The sequence below is a fragment of the Scardinius erythrophthalmus genome (genome assembly GCF_964197995.2).
Source record: "Scardinius erythrophthalmus genome assembly, chromosome: 21".
Taxonomy (NCBI): Eukaryota; Metazoa; Chordata; class Actinopteri; order Cypriniformes; family Leuciscidae; genus Scardinius; species Scardinius erythrophthalmus.
The window spans coordinates 26516647-26532057 of record NC_138241.1 but is presented as its reverse complement, the minus strand read 5'-3'; the positions used below and the strand labels follow the sequence as shown (position 1 = coordinate 26532057).

At 38.0% G+C, this 15411-nt stretch overlaps 1 protein-coding gene across 1 annotated transcript in view; it reads left to right on the top strand.

The window, feature by feature from the left end:
• The window catches only part of atrnl1a (attractin-like 1a), a 250528-nt gene that overhangs the window by 46444 nt on the left and 188673 nt on the right, over positions 1 to 15411 (top strand). The window contains exons 9-10 of the mRNA XM_081351271.1: positions 1459 to 1642; positions 6218 to 6372. Of these exons, the coding sequence (XP_081207397.1) occupies positions 1459 to 1642; positions 6218 to 6372 (339 nt within the window). The remainder of the gene's footprint in view (positions 1 to 1458; positions 1643 to 6217; positions 6373 to 15411) is intronic.

Here is a 15411-nt window from a genome sequence, read left to right as displayed (position 1 = left end):
CATGCAACTTCCTCTTTTTTTAATGTTTTAGTGTATTTAATTAAAATTTTGTATATTTGTCTCCCATTTTCTATTAAAAGTTAAATGTCACATGTTGCATTGCAAAAAAACAAAACAAAAAACATTGTTGCATTGGCCGGGAATCGAACCCGGGTCTCCCGCGTGGCAGGCGAGAATTCTACCACTGAACCACCAATGCTCACATGACTCTTCACTTTGCTGACACGTGGTCTTTTTCCACGTGGTTCCATCAGAATTTTTCGCGTTTCTATTTTGTATTTAAATTTATTTATTTATTAGGATAAACCCCCTGAGATGCACCATCTCGTTTTCGATGGGGTCCCGACATAGTTTCGTTGTCCCTCACCATACTAACAAACTTACTTTGTTGAGTGGTTTTAATAGTCTTCTATGTAAGATCTTTGTAAGACCATCACAATTTTAGTACCATGACTATGTGCATGTGAGCTCAAATACCATAGCATTTTAAGCTCATTGGATCATTGTCTTATGTGTAGTGTACACGACGAATACAGTGACCGTACCTTGTCATCTTTCAAATTCGGTCCATTTTATCACGAAATTCAAATAAATAAAAAAATGCTGTTTTGACGCTCTTTGATGTGGCGCGACACGGTAACGTTAGCTCAGTGCGCGAGTGAACGCGATCATCTCTTCCTATTCACTACTAGTTAAAGAATAAACATGAATGAACATATGAAGGTAACGTTATGCTGAAAGATACCGAACAACTTATTGAAATGTATCTCGTGTAATCGCTCAATCAGTTTCATTGGTGGTGGTTGAGAAGATTCCCCCTTCCATGTTAAGCGCTTTGAGTACCCAGAAAAGCGCTAACGTTATATAAAATGTAACAATTTATTATTATTTTTTAGGGATGGGCATTTTACAAAAATATTGTATTCGAATATTTGGGCTCATAAAAATCGAACTTTCTTACTGTCTATGATTTTACCCTAGACGGCCAAACAGCAAAGTGACTAAAACGAACAAAAATTCGCAAGAGCAACAAGAGATTTGAAGCTCATGGCAGACACGCCCATGAGATGATTCGCGCTGTGTTTGGCTGAATGTTAGTTCACTCAAGTCTAAGTAACAAATCAGAGAACACGGGCGCAAATATTGTCGCTGGGTCAAAAAAAATAAATAAAAAAAAAAATAAATGCGGGGGACAGAATCACCTGTTTCTAAAAGTGCGGTAGTATAGACATTTATAGTATTATAAAGATTGCTATTCTTTTGAAATTTCTCTTTATCAAGGAATCCTGACTTTTTTTTTTTCACAGTTTCCACATACGAAGCAACTCAAAGGTTTTCAGTATTGTTAATAATGAGAAATGTTTCATGAGCATCAATTCAGCATATTAGAATGATTTCTGAATTATAATGTGACATGCACTTATGAGTTTCTGAGAGTAAAGTCTATCTCTATGTCAGGTACTAACTCCTGGTTGGTGGCAGAGACGAATGGAGCGCTGGTGCAGGGAGGATATGGTCACAGCAGCGTTTATGACAGCTCCTCACATTCCATATACGTCCATGGAGGATACAAAGCCCTCCCTGCCAACAAATATGGCCTAGTGGATCATTTATACCGCTATCAGGTCCACACGCACACCTGGTGAGTATCCACACTGTGTACATGTTATACTCTTTAACTATGAAAGTGTGTGTGCCTGCCTGTGTATCATTGTGTGACTGTGACAAACCATTTCAGCCTCTGCCCTCTCAAAAAAACAAAAAAGAAAACCGGACACCTTTCATCCACACACAAATCAGACCCTTAGCACACATGTGAGCAGGATTCACATCTTCCATAAGCCAGTGAGTGTGCTGACCAAGATTTCCTGACATGAGTGAAATATGTTACAAATAAGCTGTTAGTGACACTATAAATGATGCCAGGTAGCTGTTGCCAGGGTGAGTTCTTAGGAGGTTTTAGTCCAAGAGGAACGAATCCAACATTCCAGACTTTTCACAGGCTTTTTTACACATATTTCTGTAATAACCCTGTGAAAAAATATAAATAATTAAGGGGTAGAATTTGTTTTTTTGTTTCATCATGTTGTTCCAAACTTGTATGATGTTTTTTTCTTATTCTGCGGAACACAAAATAAGATATTTAAAAGAATGTTGGAAACAAAACACAAAAATAATACATATTTTCTTTTATGTTCCATAGAAAGAAAGTCACACAGGTTTGGAATGACATAGTGAGTAAATGATGATAGAATTCTGTCAATGGATATTAGAAGACATGTTTGTGGGGATATTAGAAGACATGTTTGTGTAAGTTTTATTGTAAAAATATAGGATATCAACATAATGATGTAGTTGTTTATATTTTTAGCTTCATTTCAAGTGTATGACATTTGGTATAGAAATATACAATGGTAATTAAGTGCTTTTCCTAAAAATAAGAAAGAAAATACAGGGTATTAAAACGGTATGAACTACAAATAAAGTCAGTATGTGAGGCTAAATAGATGTGTTTTAGTCTGAATTAGGTAAGATGTGTGCTTCCATTTCAGTTTCAGCAAGCAATCCCTTCACTCGATTGGTATGTTCTCTTTTGTTCTGGGCGGCAAGTGCAGTAACTGTAACATTGGGCATATTTTGTAGTATTAAACACATATTTATACCGACTTCATCAGGCTCCAAAAATTCTTCACAAAGAACACAAAGAATGGCCTTCTCAGCTGCCATAGTGGCAACTCTTGCGTCATCAGAACAGTGTGTTCAACGCATCACCGTTTCTGTTTAAAAAACGTTGTGCAACGTTTTGTCGGGGCTGAACGCAGCCCTGGTCTGCCAGCCTGGTCAGGCTGGTCTATTGGCTGGTTTTAGAGGGGAGGGGATTTTAGACTGGGAGACCATTTGAAACCTAAAGAGCAACTTTGACTATCTGAGACAGGCAAACTAGCTAAACACTCGTCTGTCCAGCTGAAGACTAGCTAGACCATCCTGTGAGAGCAGTTTATTCCAACTAAGATCAGCTAATTGCCATTTAAACCAGGTATGATCCAGCTAAGCACCAGCTCAGTCTAGTTTAAAAGTTTTATTCATCAAGGAAGCATGTCATTTGTGCACCTCCAGTGGCACCAAATGGAATTACTGTGTTTTTTTTTTGGTGTTTTTTTCCCTAATCTTCCATTGCTAAGACAAACCGGTAGTCCCACTCGAAACTCATGCTATTATTGTTTGACCAACAATGTTGTCACATCTGATCCTGTCTGGTCGCTCAAACAGATGGATTGTGTCGGCTTTTGGTGCTACTAGTTGTATCGAAATTACACTATTTACCCTTTAACTAAAAACCTAACTTGGAAAGGTTATGACATTTGTTTTTATTATGAACACTGCATTGGCCTACAATTGAACTCAGAGGTACCACCAATGCTTTTATGAGCGTAGACAAAGCACAAAGTAGTGGTAGAAGTTAATTTGAGGTTTCGTTCTCGCATTCGTTCCTTTTCACGCTCAAAGACGGTTCACTTAAAAGTTGGCGGCTGCACAAAGAAAGCTTTTGTATCCATTTCTCTTAGAACGTCACCGTCTTCTGTGCTTGCTGATGGAAGACATTAAAAAACGAGACACATGCCCAGTTTTTTTTCTTTGCCTTTATATTTACTGTCTCTTTGCTTGGCCTAACAGTGAAACCTGTCTCTAAAAGCTCTCTCTTACCCTTAAATGTGAGGATCTCTCGCTCATGCACACACTGCGCGTTCCTCACTCTCTGGCTTTTGATTGGCAAAGCAAGTGAAAGGAGCTGCACAATGCATCAAACAACGCTTCGCTTACAGGGCTTGAGGTGTTTGACAGAGTGTAGAGAGGAGTGCTGAGTGGATGCAGAGTGATGCAAAGTGCTTATCCTCACAGACACAATCACAATGAGGTCGAAACAGAGATAACAGATTGGATGGAAAGCAAAAGGGAGAAGCGGTGAAAGAATTTAGGGACCCATTTAGCCATTTTGAAGTTAGAAATTTAGGGAAAAGTCAGTTGTGAAGAGAAGTTGAAAGTTAGTTGGTAGTGAACTAATTTCTCAAATGTGTGTTTATGAAACTGTTTTATAGATGTTTGTGTATTAGTATATTTTTGTGACCTTGTGCCAAATTTTCTCAAATGTGTTTTAGTCCATCCATGTGGACAGAACATCATACTACAATATTCATGAACATGTCCAAAGTAGTTTGAACAAATGAATCAAATAAACAGGGTATTTTGAATGAATCCGAAATTCGAATCATACAGTGTGGCCCATGTAGTCTGATACACGATTGAACTACTCTTAGGAGCTGGCTCTATTTAAATTTAGAGGACCAAAAACATTTAGCATTAGGCTACTAGTGTAGTCTGATTCCCGAACGAATTATTATTTTCAGTGAATCAAAAACAGTTACTGAAATATTCTGAATCTCTAAGGCCCTGTTTACACCTGGTATTAAGATTAAGAAAACGCATTTGACCGGACTGCTTTCATAGTGTAGACGTTCATGTGGTCGAATGCGTTCGAACATCTGCAAAAGACCGCCAACTCTCCACCTACTGACCTAACGCGCAAACATCATGGTAAGTGTGCTAGCCAGTCATGATTTAAACTTTTTTGGCTGTAGACCTAAGTTTGGTTTGAAGACGAAAAACGTACCAAGCACAATATTTTCTCACCGCTCCTGATTTCTAACACACGCTCACCGCTTTTGGCGTAGTCTTGCGGATATCAGAAACGAAATATGCTGCTATGTGCTTTTCCTCGTCTCCGGTCACGTTCATATATAAATTGAGAGAGCTCATTTCACCCATTAGATCGAAAGATCTGAAAAAGCCATGCATTTACCCTCCCCTCAAATAAATCAGGACAGAAGTGGATTAAAACACAGGTGTAAACGAGGATGTGTCTCCCTCATTTACTTGTGATCTGATCGACCAAAACCCATCTTAATACCAGGTTACGCAATATGCAAGTTATTATTACATCATGTTCGACTTGAAACAAACTGGTACTTGTGATTGTGTGTGCATGTGCGCTTATGCATTCTGCCCTACAAAGGCAAAAGACCGTTACTCGCTAGAGTGTGGAACTGAGAAAAATGACTTTAAAGATTTTTAGTTGTACCGCCAAATTAATTATAGGTAGGACACTGGAAATCTGGCAATTAGATGTTTTAGTAATGAAAATTATTTACATAAAAAAACTTGAGCTTAAACTTGCCTTTTGACCACTATTTTAAAGTTACTGTACTCTGCCTTTGTATTGTCAGCAAAAAGTGAGAAGCCGTGCCAAGGCAAAAGGCAGTAACTTCCACATGATCAATATTTGGTTGCTGATCACCATTAACAAAATCATCATAGTAACACCTGTATAAAATCTAGTGATCATGGCATTTATTTTGTATGATTTACAATTATTTATATCCATCTACTTATTGCTATACTGTGCTTTGGTTGCATTCTGATGGCATTATTAATACATTAGACATGACAAAATACCTCCATAGATATATTAGTCCAGCATTGGCTCGACTGGTGAAGTTTTGGCACTCTGCCAGCTAGATGCATGAGTGTTTCAACCAGGTCCGGTACCCGAACTGGGTGAGGCAGAGCTTTAGTTCTTTGTTGTATTCATCTGCTACGGCATGTGTAACATTTTTCTGTCAACTCTGCATATATCCTTCCCGATCGATATCGCACGTTTGTCAATGGAGACGGTTCAGACCATACTAAATGTTCTGACTGCGTTTGTGCAGGACAAAGCTCTGAGGACATCAGAAGTTACAGGGACTGATGGCAGCTGTACAAACTTGTGTTATGGTGTTCTGCCTTGGTTTCTCATGGGATTTTGGAAGTTACTGTAAAGACAACCCATTATTTTCTCAAAAAAAAAAACAATGGAATTGACTCAAGATACTTATCCACATGATAAAGGAGGTCTTGAATGTGCCAAAAATATCAATAACTAATTTTCGACCAAAAACGAAGTTACGGTCTTTTGCCTTTGCACGGCAACATACACGTGTGTGTTTCTGTGTGTGGGTAGATGTCTTTGTGGTGCCATATTACTGATGGCGTCCATCTGCGTATCTTACCTAGCCTGTGGAGAGTGACCTTCAGACCAACTGTTCCATCCCATAAGCTAAACACTCATGCACATGCTGCATTACAATAGCCAATGAGATGTGTGTTTGCCTCTCCCCAGGTTTATTCTGAAGGAAAGCGGCCTGGCAAGATACCTCCACTCCGCTGCGCTGATCAGTGGAGTTCTTCTGGTGTTCGGGGGAAACACTCATAATGACACCTCGCTCAGTAACGGGGCCAAATGCTTCTCCTCCGACTTCCTCTCCTATGACATAGGTATGGACTACCTGTGACCTTCCTTATCTGATTTTACTAGTACTTCCTAAAAGGTGAAGTGTGGAAATGCAAAAATAATGATTCCTGTCAAATTCCCAGTTGAGATCTTTGGAAACATTTATAATAGTGACCATGTTTGGACATTTTTGCACTTCACATTTTATAATGCTTTATAACATACGCTGCCAGCCCACTTTGGATTCATTAACCATGCACATTATGATTTATGACTCTTGAGTATGCATGGATCCAGTGATGTATTGTGAGATACAGAATGCACGCACACTCAGCGGTACAGTTAATGTAAATTGTTTCGTTCAAGCTGCTACAGTGTGATATTACTGACAGTTCATTACAGAAAGCTGAGAAGCCAGTGGAGATCTACTGGAATGCACAGTTGAGTCATAATGGAATTTCCCAGAATATTGCCGACATATGCAAGCGAGACGCATACAGGATGCAATGACTGCATGTGTGGTGTCTGTAATCAAATCTTTGGTGGTACCCTTATGGAAGACCTCCCAGTGTAGAACCTTTAAATAGTCTACATACTGCCTCGTCAGTGCTCTCACTTTTCCCTTTTTGAAAGTAAGTGTCTGTGGCTCTGTTCCAAAACCAAGTGAACTCTATGTAGGCAGCATTTTAAGGCAACATATGCTCAAGATTCGAAACCTGTGCAAATGGTATAACTTAGCTGCCATCTAAGGTTCCTTCATTAGTCAAATTCTAAAGTCGATCCCAGAATGCACTGTGTTGATCAGGAAAAAATGACAAAATGGTACTTTTTGACAAAAACAACTTTTTGTCCTTTTTTACACAAATGATAATTACAGGGACAGGTTATCAATGAATGCTTATTTTTGGACAGATCCTTGAACAATACTATGTTATGAAAACACTTTTGCTATTTGATGTTTGCGTCACATAACCAGCTCCATATGAATGGCTATTCTGATGTAGTAAACTTGCTTGGTAGCACGATACAGCATTGCACTTGCAATATGGGGCACTCGGGTACGAGTCCCGTGAAACATGAATCGCAATATAGGAGCTCAAAGACTTGTAGAAGCAAACTGAAATGGAATGGTTTTGTCTCATGTTTGCTTGTGTTACAATATCGGTTAGGTTTAGGGTCAGGTTAGCGGAGGTGGTACATTAGTTTCAAACATGATAGAGCATTGACCTTTTAGCTCCACTCACCAGACATTTCATTTTTGATCATTTTTAAAAACATTGCCAGACTCGCATTCCTCTGTCTCAGATAAAACTGAACATGCTTAGCACCACTCACTGGACGTTTTACTTTGAAAGTGTTGCGAAATGTGAAAGAAGCATCATAAAATTATTAATTCATTATATTTTTATCAACACTTGAATGTAGATGTTTCATAAAAAAAATTACATTTCAAACAAAAAGTTGAGAAAATAGCATTTTTGTCGAAGACTTTGTCCAGATTGGATTCAGAACAATGATCAAAACATAATGAAGTAGATGGAGTCCATCAATATCCCATAGCTTGCAAAGTTGTGTACCTCTTTGTGGGTTCGATATTTCATTTGGCAGTTTTGACTTATGCTGTTGAACAAATCCTGTTAGCTTAATTGTGCGTAAGCAATCTTCTATCCGTTCCTTCTGGTTTACGCAGACCATCTTCTTCGCTTGTTTTGGATCTGGAAATGCTGTACTCTTTCAGAAGATGCATAACAGCATCCCATTACAGTATAAAAGTTTAAACATGGACAGCCCTCACACAAGCACTTGTCAACACAGATGTATATTGTTGGTGCCATCTCCAGTAGTTTGATGTTGTTTTTGTTCTGTCTCTTCAGTGTTACCACATTGTTGAGCAACTAATTAGCGCAAAAATATGCTGACACATAAAAACCGAAGTATACTTTGAGCTTTAGAAGGCAGCTGCCAATGTAGGCTGCAAACATGACAGCAAGGTGGCTCGTTGGGTTTTGGAGCAGAGCATGTGAGTGTGTGTTGCTCCAGTCATGCAGATCATTTGTAAATCTGTAAGCATACACGCAGCTGAGGGGCTGCTAACGTAGGTTTACAGATATCCTCAGTATGACCTTTCTCAAGGCAAGACCTCTGTGATGGATTGCTTCTGAAACCTTTGACCTCTGTGGTGGTATAATGTCTGGCCATAGGCATCTGTCTGAGGGTATGTGGTGGAGTGGTACATATTCATTTCTTCATTCACCGAGTGGTGCTTTGTCACAGAGCTTTTAAAAAAAACGTACAGAATGTTTTTTGCTTGTAGGCTTTGCAAGTTCATGAAACTTTCTTCTGCAGAGTCAGGCACGGTAAACTTTGACAATACTTTAAATAATCATTTATTATAGGCTGATATGGAGAACAAAGAGTGTGCGTTGTGTTTTACATTGCTCTTGCCTTGAAATATTAAACACCAATTAACATGCACAACTTATTTCAACCATTCCTTGCAAGCCAACAATGAATTTTACGACTGTTGTTTGATATTCTCTATGGCTTACGATCCCAGTGCGCTGTGCACACACTATAGGTTTACTACGGCCTTTGGCAACTTTGGCTAATGTGGGTTTTTTTAAATGGGAGACTTTTACGAGGAATATCAGTGAATGATTTAAAGTCTTCCTTTCAGTGCTGACAGTAATATTTAGCCATCATTAAATCCTCATAAAAAGCAGTTCGAATGCCAGTGGGCCAGATGGTGTCTGCTATTTTATGAATCTTTTACAGTACCTTAGACAAGGAGGTTGTGGAGCCAAGGGAGTGTGAAAGAAAGGATGAGAGATTGTGCTCATTCTTAGCGAATTCCTCCCACAGTGTTTACTACAGTAGAGTGGCAACTTTCACTTCCACCTGGCGCTTCTCTACTGCACTATGCTTGTTCAGTGTTTTGCAGCTCAAGTAAAGGCAAGGGCTTGTGGACACTGTGGATTGTGCTGGTTCTGTTCTGGTGTCAGGGAGTGGTCATTTTTTGGCTTGAGTCTGGGTTGGCTCTGTGTGCCCAAACCACTCTGTCTGATTGCACAAGTTTGCTTGGACAACCTTGACTGGCTTTACACATACTGGCTGCAGTCTGTCCAAATATACATCACTACCACTAAAGCACTGGCCTTAAATCTGCTCCACTCGCTTAATTCATTAAAGTAGCAAATTAGGCCATTTTCTAATCACCAGCAGGCTTCCTGGAAATGTTCCTGTACAATTGCTTGTAACTGTTGGTCTTCTGTTCTTCCTGCTGTGGATACAGAGGGCAACCTTTCCGACCTGCTGCAGTGTGTATGAAACAAAATGAAGTAATGAACAGACTCTTTTCTTGACTTTATACTGCATAAAATGCTGTTTTGTATTTGTATTACTGTTTATTGGACTGATTATGTTTGCATTGAGTGCAGTGATTATGCTCATTTTGAATTGCACTGCTTTGCAAACCAGCTTTTCACGGCATCTGGCCTGGTGCAACACTGTAAAATATATTAAGTTAACTGACTTTTACTGGCATAGAAAACCTGCAGAAACCGATTGGCTAAAAATTTACACGCAAAGTAGTTAATCACGTTTGAGCTGATAAAGCTTACTACAACTTTGTACAGGTATTTAATTTGTAAAAGCTCAATTTAATTAAGATTTATTTATATTAAGCATTAAGTCTTGCGATTTATTTGTTCATATAATACTAGAAAAATCTCAAATATCTCATAAGAGTAGCATACAGACAGCATAGTGTTGGGGCAACTGCACTAGGCTAGGCCATTTATTTGTTTCATAAAATGTTTTTGTTCCATAAACTATATATAAATAAATAAATAAAACTATTAAGTTTTATTACTTTTAAAGTGTGTTGTCAAAACAAAAACTTAAAAAAAAAAAATCTGTAATAAAAGAATGGATATAATGCCAAACCAGGAAAACAAATTCAGTATTCTGTCCCTAAGACTGTAAAGAATCTGTTTTGTAATCTTCAATTTTAAGGTTTGGCTGGCTACACCATAAATGTATCACTGTGATCTATTCTAGTGAAATGCAGAAATGGAATGTATAGGCCCTTTTCCACCAAAAGAAAATGCAAATTCATGCCTGTACAGTAGGGGGCGCAGCAAAAAAGAAAAGAAAACCCAAATGGTTGAATTTGATCATCGAAGGTCAGCAGCAAAGTCAGTGGCCAATAAAGTAAGATTAAATATATAAATGATATTTGTGTTACTTAACATTTAATTATTGCAGGTTTGCATAATATTCTGAGTTTGCATTTCATTGTTTTTATCAGGGCTTGAAAACAGAAGAAAAAATCAATTGGTTTTCTCTGAACAGAACCAGCATTTTAACGTTTCTGTTCAAAGAAGCGTCCCTTCTGTAACAAAACAGTTTGATAAGAAAAAATACCGGTTACTAATAATAGTATTTTTAAACTTTTTTTAGAGAGAGCTTGTGACTAAACCTTGTAACTCCATTTGATCCTAAAAACTGTCTGCAAAACCGCATTCAGTAGCTTTACCTGCCTCAATCATGAATGAAGTCCTGCACACATTTTTGAGACTGTCTCTGCTTGTTTGCAGTGCAAGGGTAAATAAAGAACTAGTTCTTTGAATAAGTTCATTATTAAAAAAACATGATGTTTGGAAAGGCAAATGTTTTATGTATTTGAGAAGCCGAAAAGAGTGTCAGTCTGGTATTTGCCTTCTAATCATAGCCAACACAGCCTGTACATAGCACTTCTTTTATAGCACAAGATTTTGGCCAAATGTATTAAACAACAGTAAAAACTGAGCGCCTGCATAGGTACAATAATCTTGTAAGTTGATGAAAACGTAATGCTGAACTTCAGATGCATTAGATTCTGTTAATGACTGACAAAACACAAATATCTGACATTCGCTGGTGAAAAACCTTGTAACTTCATTTGGGCAAAATGTTAATAATAATGACACGCTCAAGTGTCTGACCACACATAAAGCCTCAATACTAACTTCGACTTATTTGGAAAAAGTAACTTTCTTTCTTTCTTTCTTTCTTTCTTTCTTTCTTTCTTTCTTTCTTTCTTTCTTTCTTTCTTTCTTTCTTTCTTTCTTTCTTTCTTTCTTTCTTTCTTTCTTTCTTTCTTTCTTTCTTTCTTTCTTTCTTTCTCCAAGTCAACTTTTAAAGGGGAGAGAAGAGGCATTATTAGCTCTTTTTATGCAATATTTCTCACAATGAGGGAGTGAATTCAAGATGACACAGAAAACGGTTTTCATTTGCGTATCCTCTTGCCATGTCTCTCCCAACTCTCGTACCTCTAATTAGATTCAGGGAAAATAAACCCTAATTAAAATTGTAGCGCTCTGGCTGAGAGGCGTTGTGAATCAGTGTTTTTTTTCTTCTGCACAGACCTTTTGTTTTAATACAACCAACAGACTAGGTAGCAGATTGCCTCAGCACAAAAACATATTTTATTAAGCTTGCAATTAAAATGGGTTTGGTTTCCTTGCTACTGCATCTACTGTTCTCTACCTCTGCTCTATCTGCTCTTGTCATCCAGTGTTTTTTCGCTCTGTTTCTTTGTCTCCTGTACATTAGCTATGGGAGTTGAGCCAATATCCTGTGAGGAAATGAAATCTAGGCAGAGCCAACGATAACTATCAGGAGCAGTTTTACCATTTGAGAGAATATGAGTGTCACCTTTAGATCTGTAGAGGTCTGGACCAGGTTTATTGAAATCGGGCATTGAATTACTCCAGCCAGAAATCTCTGTGGTGACCTAAAATGTTGGCCTTTTGGATGAAAGCATCTGCAAATGCATACAGGTAAATGTTTCTCAAAGCGATTTATATAGCATTAAAGGTATTTTTTCTGTGACAGACTTTTTGCAATTCTGTGTGATTCAGAGGCCACTTACAAAAAGCTTTAAAACTGATAAACAGGATAATGAAGGTTTTTAAAGATATTTCTCCCCTCATCTAAGCTACATCAGTTGTAGCTTGATGGTAATAGAGTGGTACTTCTTTTCAATTCACTCCAATAGTGACTCACAGCTTTCATAAGCTGTTCATAAGCAGCTCCCACAGCAGTTAATAGGCTGCATGATGTCAAGGTGTATGATATAGTTAAATGCCAGGATGTTCCCATCATTCTACAACTGATTAAACTACATATGCATGAAAATCCAGTTATAATGAATTTACTCTTCCTGACATTTCAGGACAATGTTTTGTTTATCATGTTTCCTAATGTGTCCATTAATTAAGCTGTAAGCGTTGCAGGAGTCAGAGATTAGCTAAATCCTTTTTGTGTGGCCATTTGGTCTGTTTTCTGAGATGAAATTTTGTGTGGATGCAGGTGTGACCTTAGTTAAACAGCAGCTTGATCAGTGCTGCACTCAAGAGTGCTGTTTGCAACCTGGCCACACTTTCTTGACTTTGCCTGAGTACTTTGAGGGGTAAATGGCAAATTTACATATGTGACCCTGGACCACAAAACCAATCACAAGGGTCAATTGAATAAATAAGCTTTCCATTGATGTATGGTTTGTTAGGATAGGACAATATTTGGCTGAGATACAACTATTTGAAAATCTGGAATATGAGGGTGCAAAAAAAAATCGAAACATTGAGAAAATCGCCTTTAAAGTTGTCCATTTATGTTCGCGATTGTGCTGCACTCACTCACAAAAATAAATATTTTATATATTTACGGAAGGAAATTTACAAAATATCTTCATGGAACATGATCTTTACTTAATATCCTAATGATATTTGGCATAAAAGAAAAATCTATTATTTTGACCCATACAATGTATTGTTGGCTATTGCCACAAATATCCCCGTGCGACTTATGACCTGTTTTGTGGTGCAGGGTCACATATTAATGCTGTCTGTGGCAGTCTGTATCGACTTTGAAAGTATGTGATGGCTTTTGAAACTGATATATATGAGAAAAAGAATGGACACCCTATTGAATTGTATCGTTTAGTGACTCAGATACATCATAAAAAATCATCTGGTCCTTGGTAGGTCTTAAAATTGGGTAAATAGATGAACAATAATATGTATTACTTGAGTACCAAATTAGTATATTAGATTGATTCCTTTAACTTTGATTGAACAAATGCAGCCTTGGTGAACATGAGACTTCTTTCAAAAGCATAAAAAAAATCATACCGACCTCAAACATCTGACCTGTAGTGTTTTGTTTTAATAGTGACAAGGTAAAATTGGAGTGAAATGGGAGTGATTTCTGAAGTTATTTTGATATTGGTGATACAAGGTCCTGTGAAAGTATGTCCTGAGTAGGGCTGGGCGATAAAACGATAAAGATATGTATCGCGATAGACACGTAATCAATATCAATAAAAAATGCGTTCGATAAAACGTTCGATATATATATTATTTTTTTTTCGTTGGAAGACACCAACAAAGCAAGTTTGATTTCATGAACAAAGGCACTCACTCTCTAGTAACTAGATAAAACAGAAAAAGTCAGCTCGCCTGACTTAAAGTCTGACCGTAGTCAGACCAATGTCGTCTGCAGATTATGCAAGACCGTCGTCAGTTTCTCTGTTATTCGCGTTCTGATGCGCTGTTCTAGCGTGTGCGTTTCTCAGCGCGTACATGTGAAGCTCGCATGCTCTAAAAGCCTGTCTACCAGCGCCTGAATACTAAGTTATCTTTCGAGTCTTATTTTGCTAATACTGTTATATACACACAAGGTTTACATAAACTAGTCGGATATGTCTAAAGTGAAAGCAAACTTGAGAAAATTGAGAGAAAATCTGCTTGTCAAATGCGTGTATAATAGACGCGTCGCGCGCACGCTGCCGCTTGTCCTTAAAGGGATAGTTCACCCAAAAATAAAAATTATCTCATTATTTACGCACTCTAATGTTGTTCCAAACCTGTATTAATTGCCTTCTAATATTTTCTAATATAAATATTTTGAAGAATGTGGGTATCCAAACAGTAGCTGGTCCCCATTAACTTCCATAGGAGAAAAATATACTATGGAAGTCACTGGGGTAATGGGGTAACATCAACTGTTGGTCATTCTTCCAAATAACTTTTATTTTCAACAGAAGAAAGAAACTTATTCGAGTTTAAAACACTGTGAGAGAGTAAATTATGAAAATTAGAATTTTTAGGAGAACTATCCCTTTAATGTTAAAGGTATAGCGGAGGATTTTCTTTTTCCGGGTGGGTAGTGTAAACTATTGGTCCACCTAAGTGTCAATCATTCTGGTGATATGTTTACGTAAGGCCGTCGTACGTGCTCGTCCCTGGCTCGTCCCTTAGTTTTCGCTTTCTGCGCATGCGCACTTTCAGGTGTTTATGTTTGGTGAGCTAGAGCTAAGCCATTCATTGAAGCTCGCCGTTTCACCGGGTCCTTTGAAAATGTCTGAGGGTCGCAAGAGAAAAAGTTTGTACGAACTGTATGAGAAGAAGAGAAAGGCCTCAGAAGAGAGAAACAAGATCAGAGTGTTTTTGGGAGATTGTTTCACACGATGGCGTGCGCTGATAACACATGTTGGGCTTCCCACTGATGCCTCAGTCGCGAAGTTTCTACTCGACAGGTAAAGTTTGGCATGCTATTTGGAGAAAAAGTGCAAATCTTCTTTTGGAAAGTAATCTTGTATGAGCGATGCCGACAGCAATTTGTAAACAGAGCGTGCACGAGGAGAACCTCGCACACGTTAATAGGCGTTCCCTCTCGGGAGCAGGTAGAGTGTTGTGCGCATGTGCATTTTTTCAAAAAGTGGAGAGGGCGGTTCTTATCTAAAATTCGGAAAGATCCTCCGCTATACCTTTAATAAAACAACAAAATGTAAAGAGAAAATCACTCACTGCTCTTGACTAATAACTTTATTAATAGCTTTAATAAGTATCAATGTATAATTTATAGAAAATAGAAAGAAATAGATTTATAGAATTTATAGAAAGAAATCGTAATATTATATTTTTGCCATATCGCCCACCCCTTTATAAAGCATTTCTTACTAGGGGTGTAAATCGGACAGTTCATGACGATACGATACGATATCGATTCTCTCAGCCAGCGATCCGATATTTTTCGAT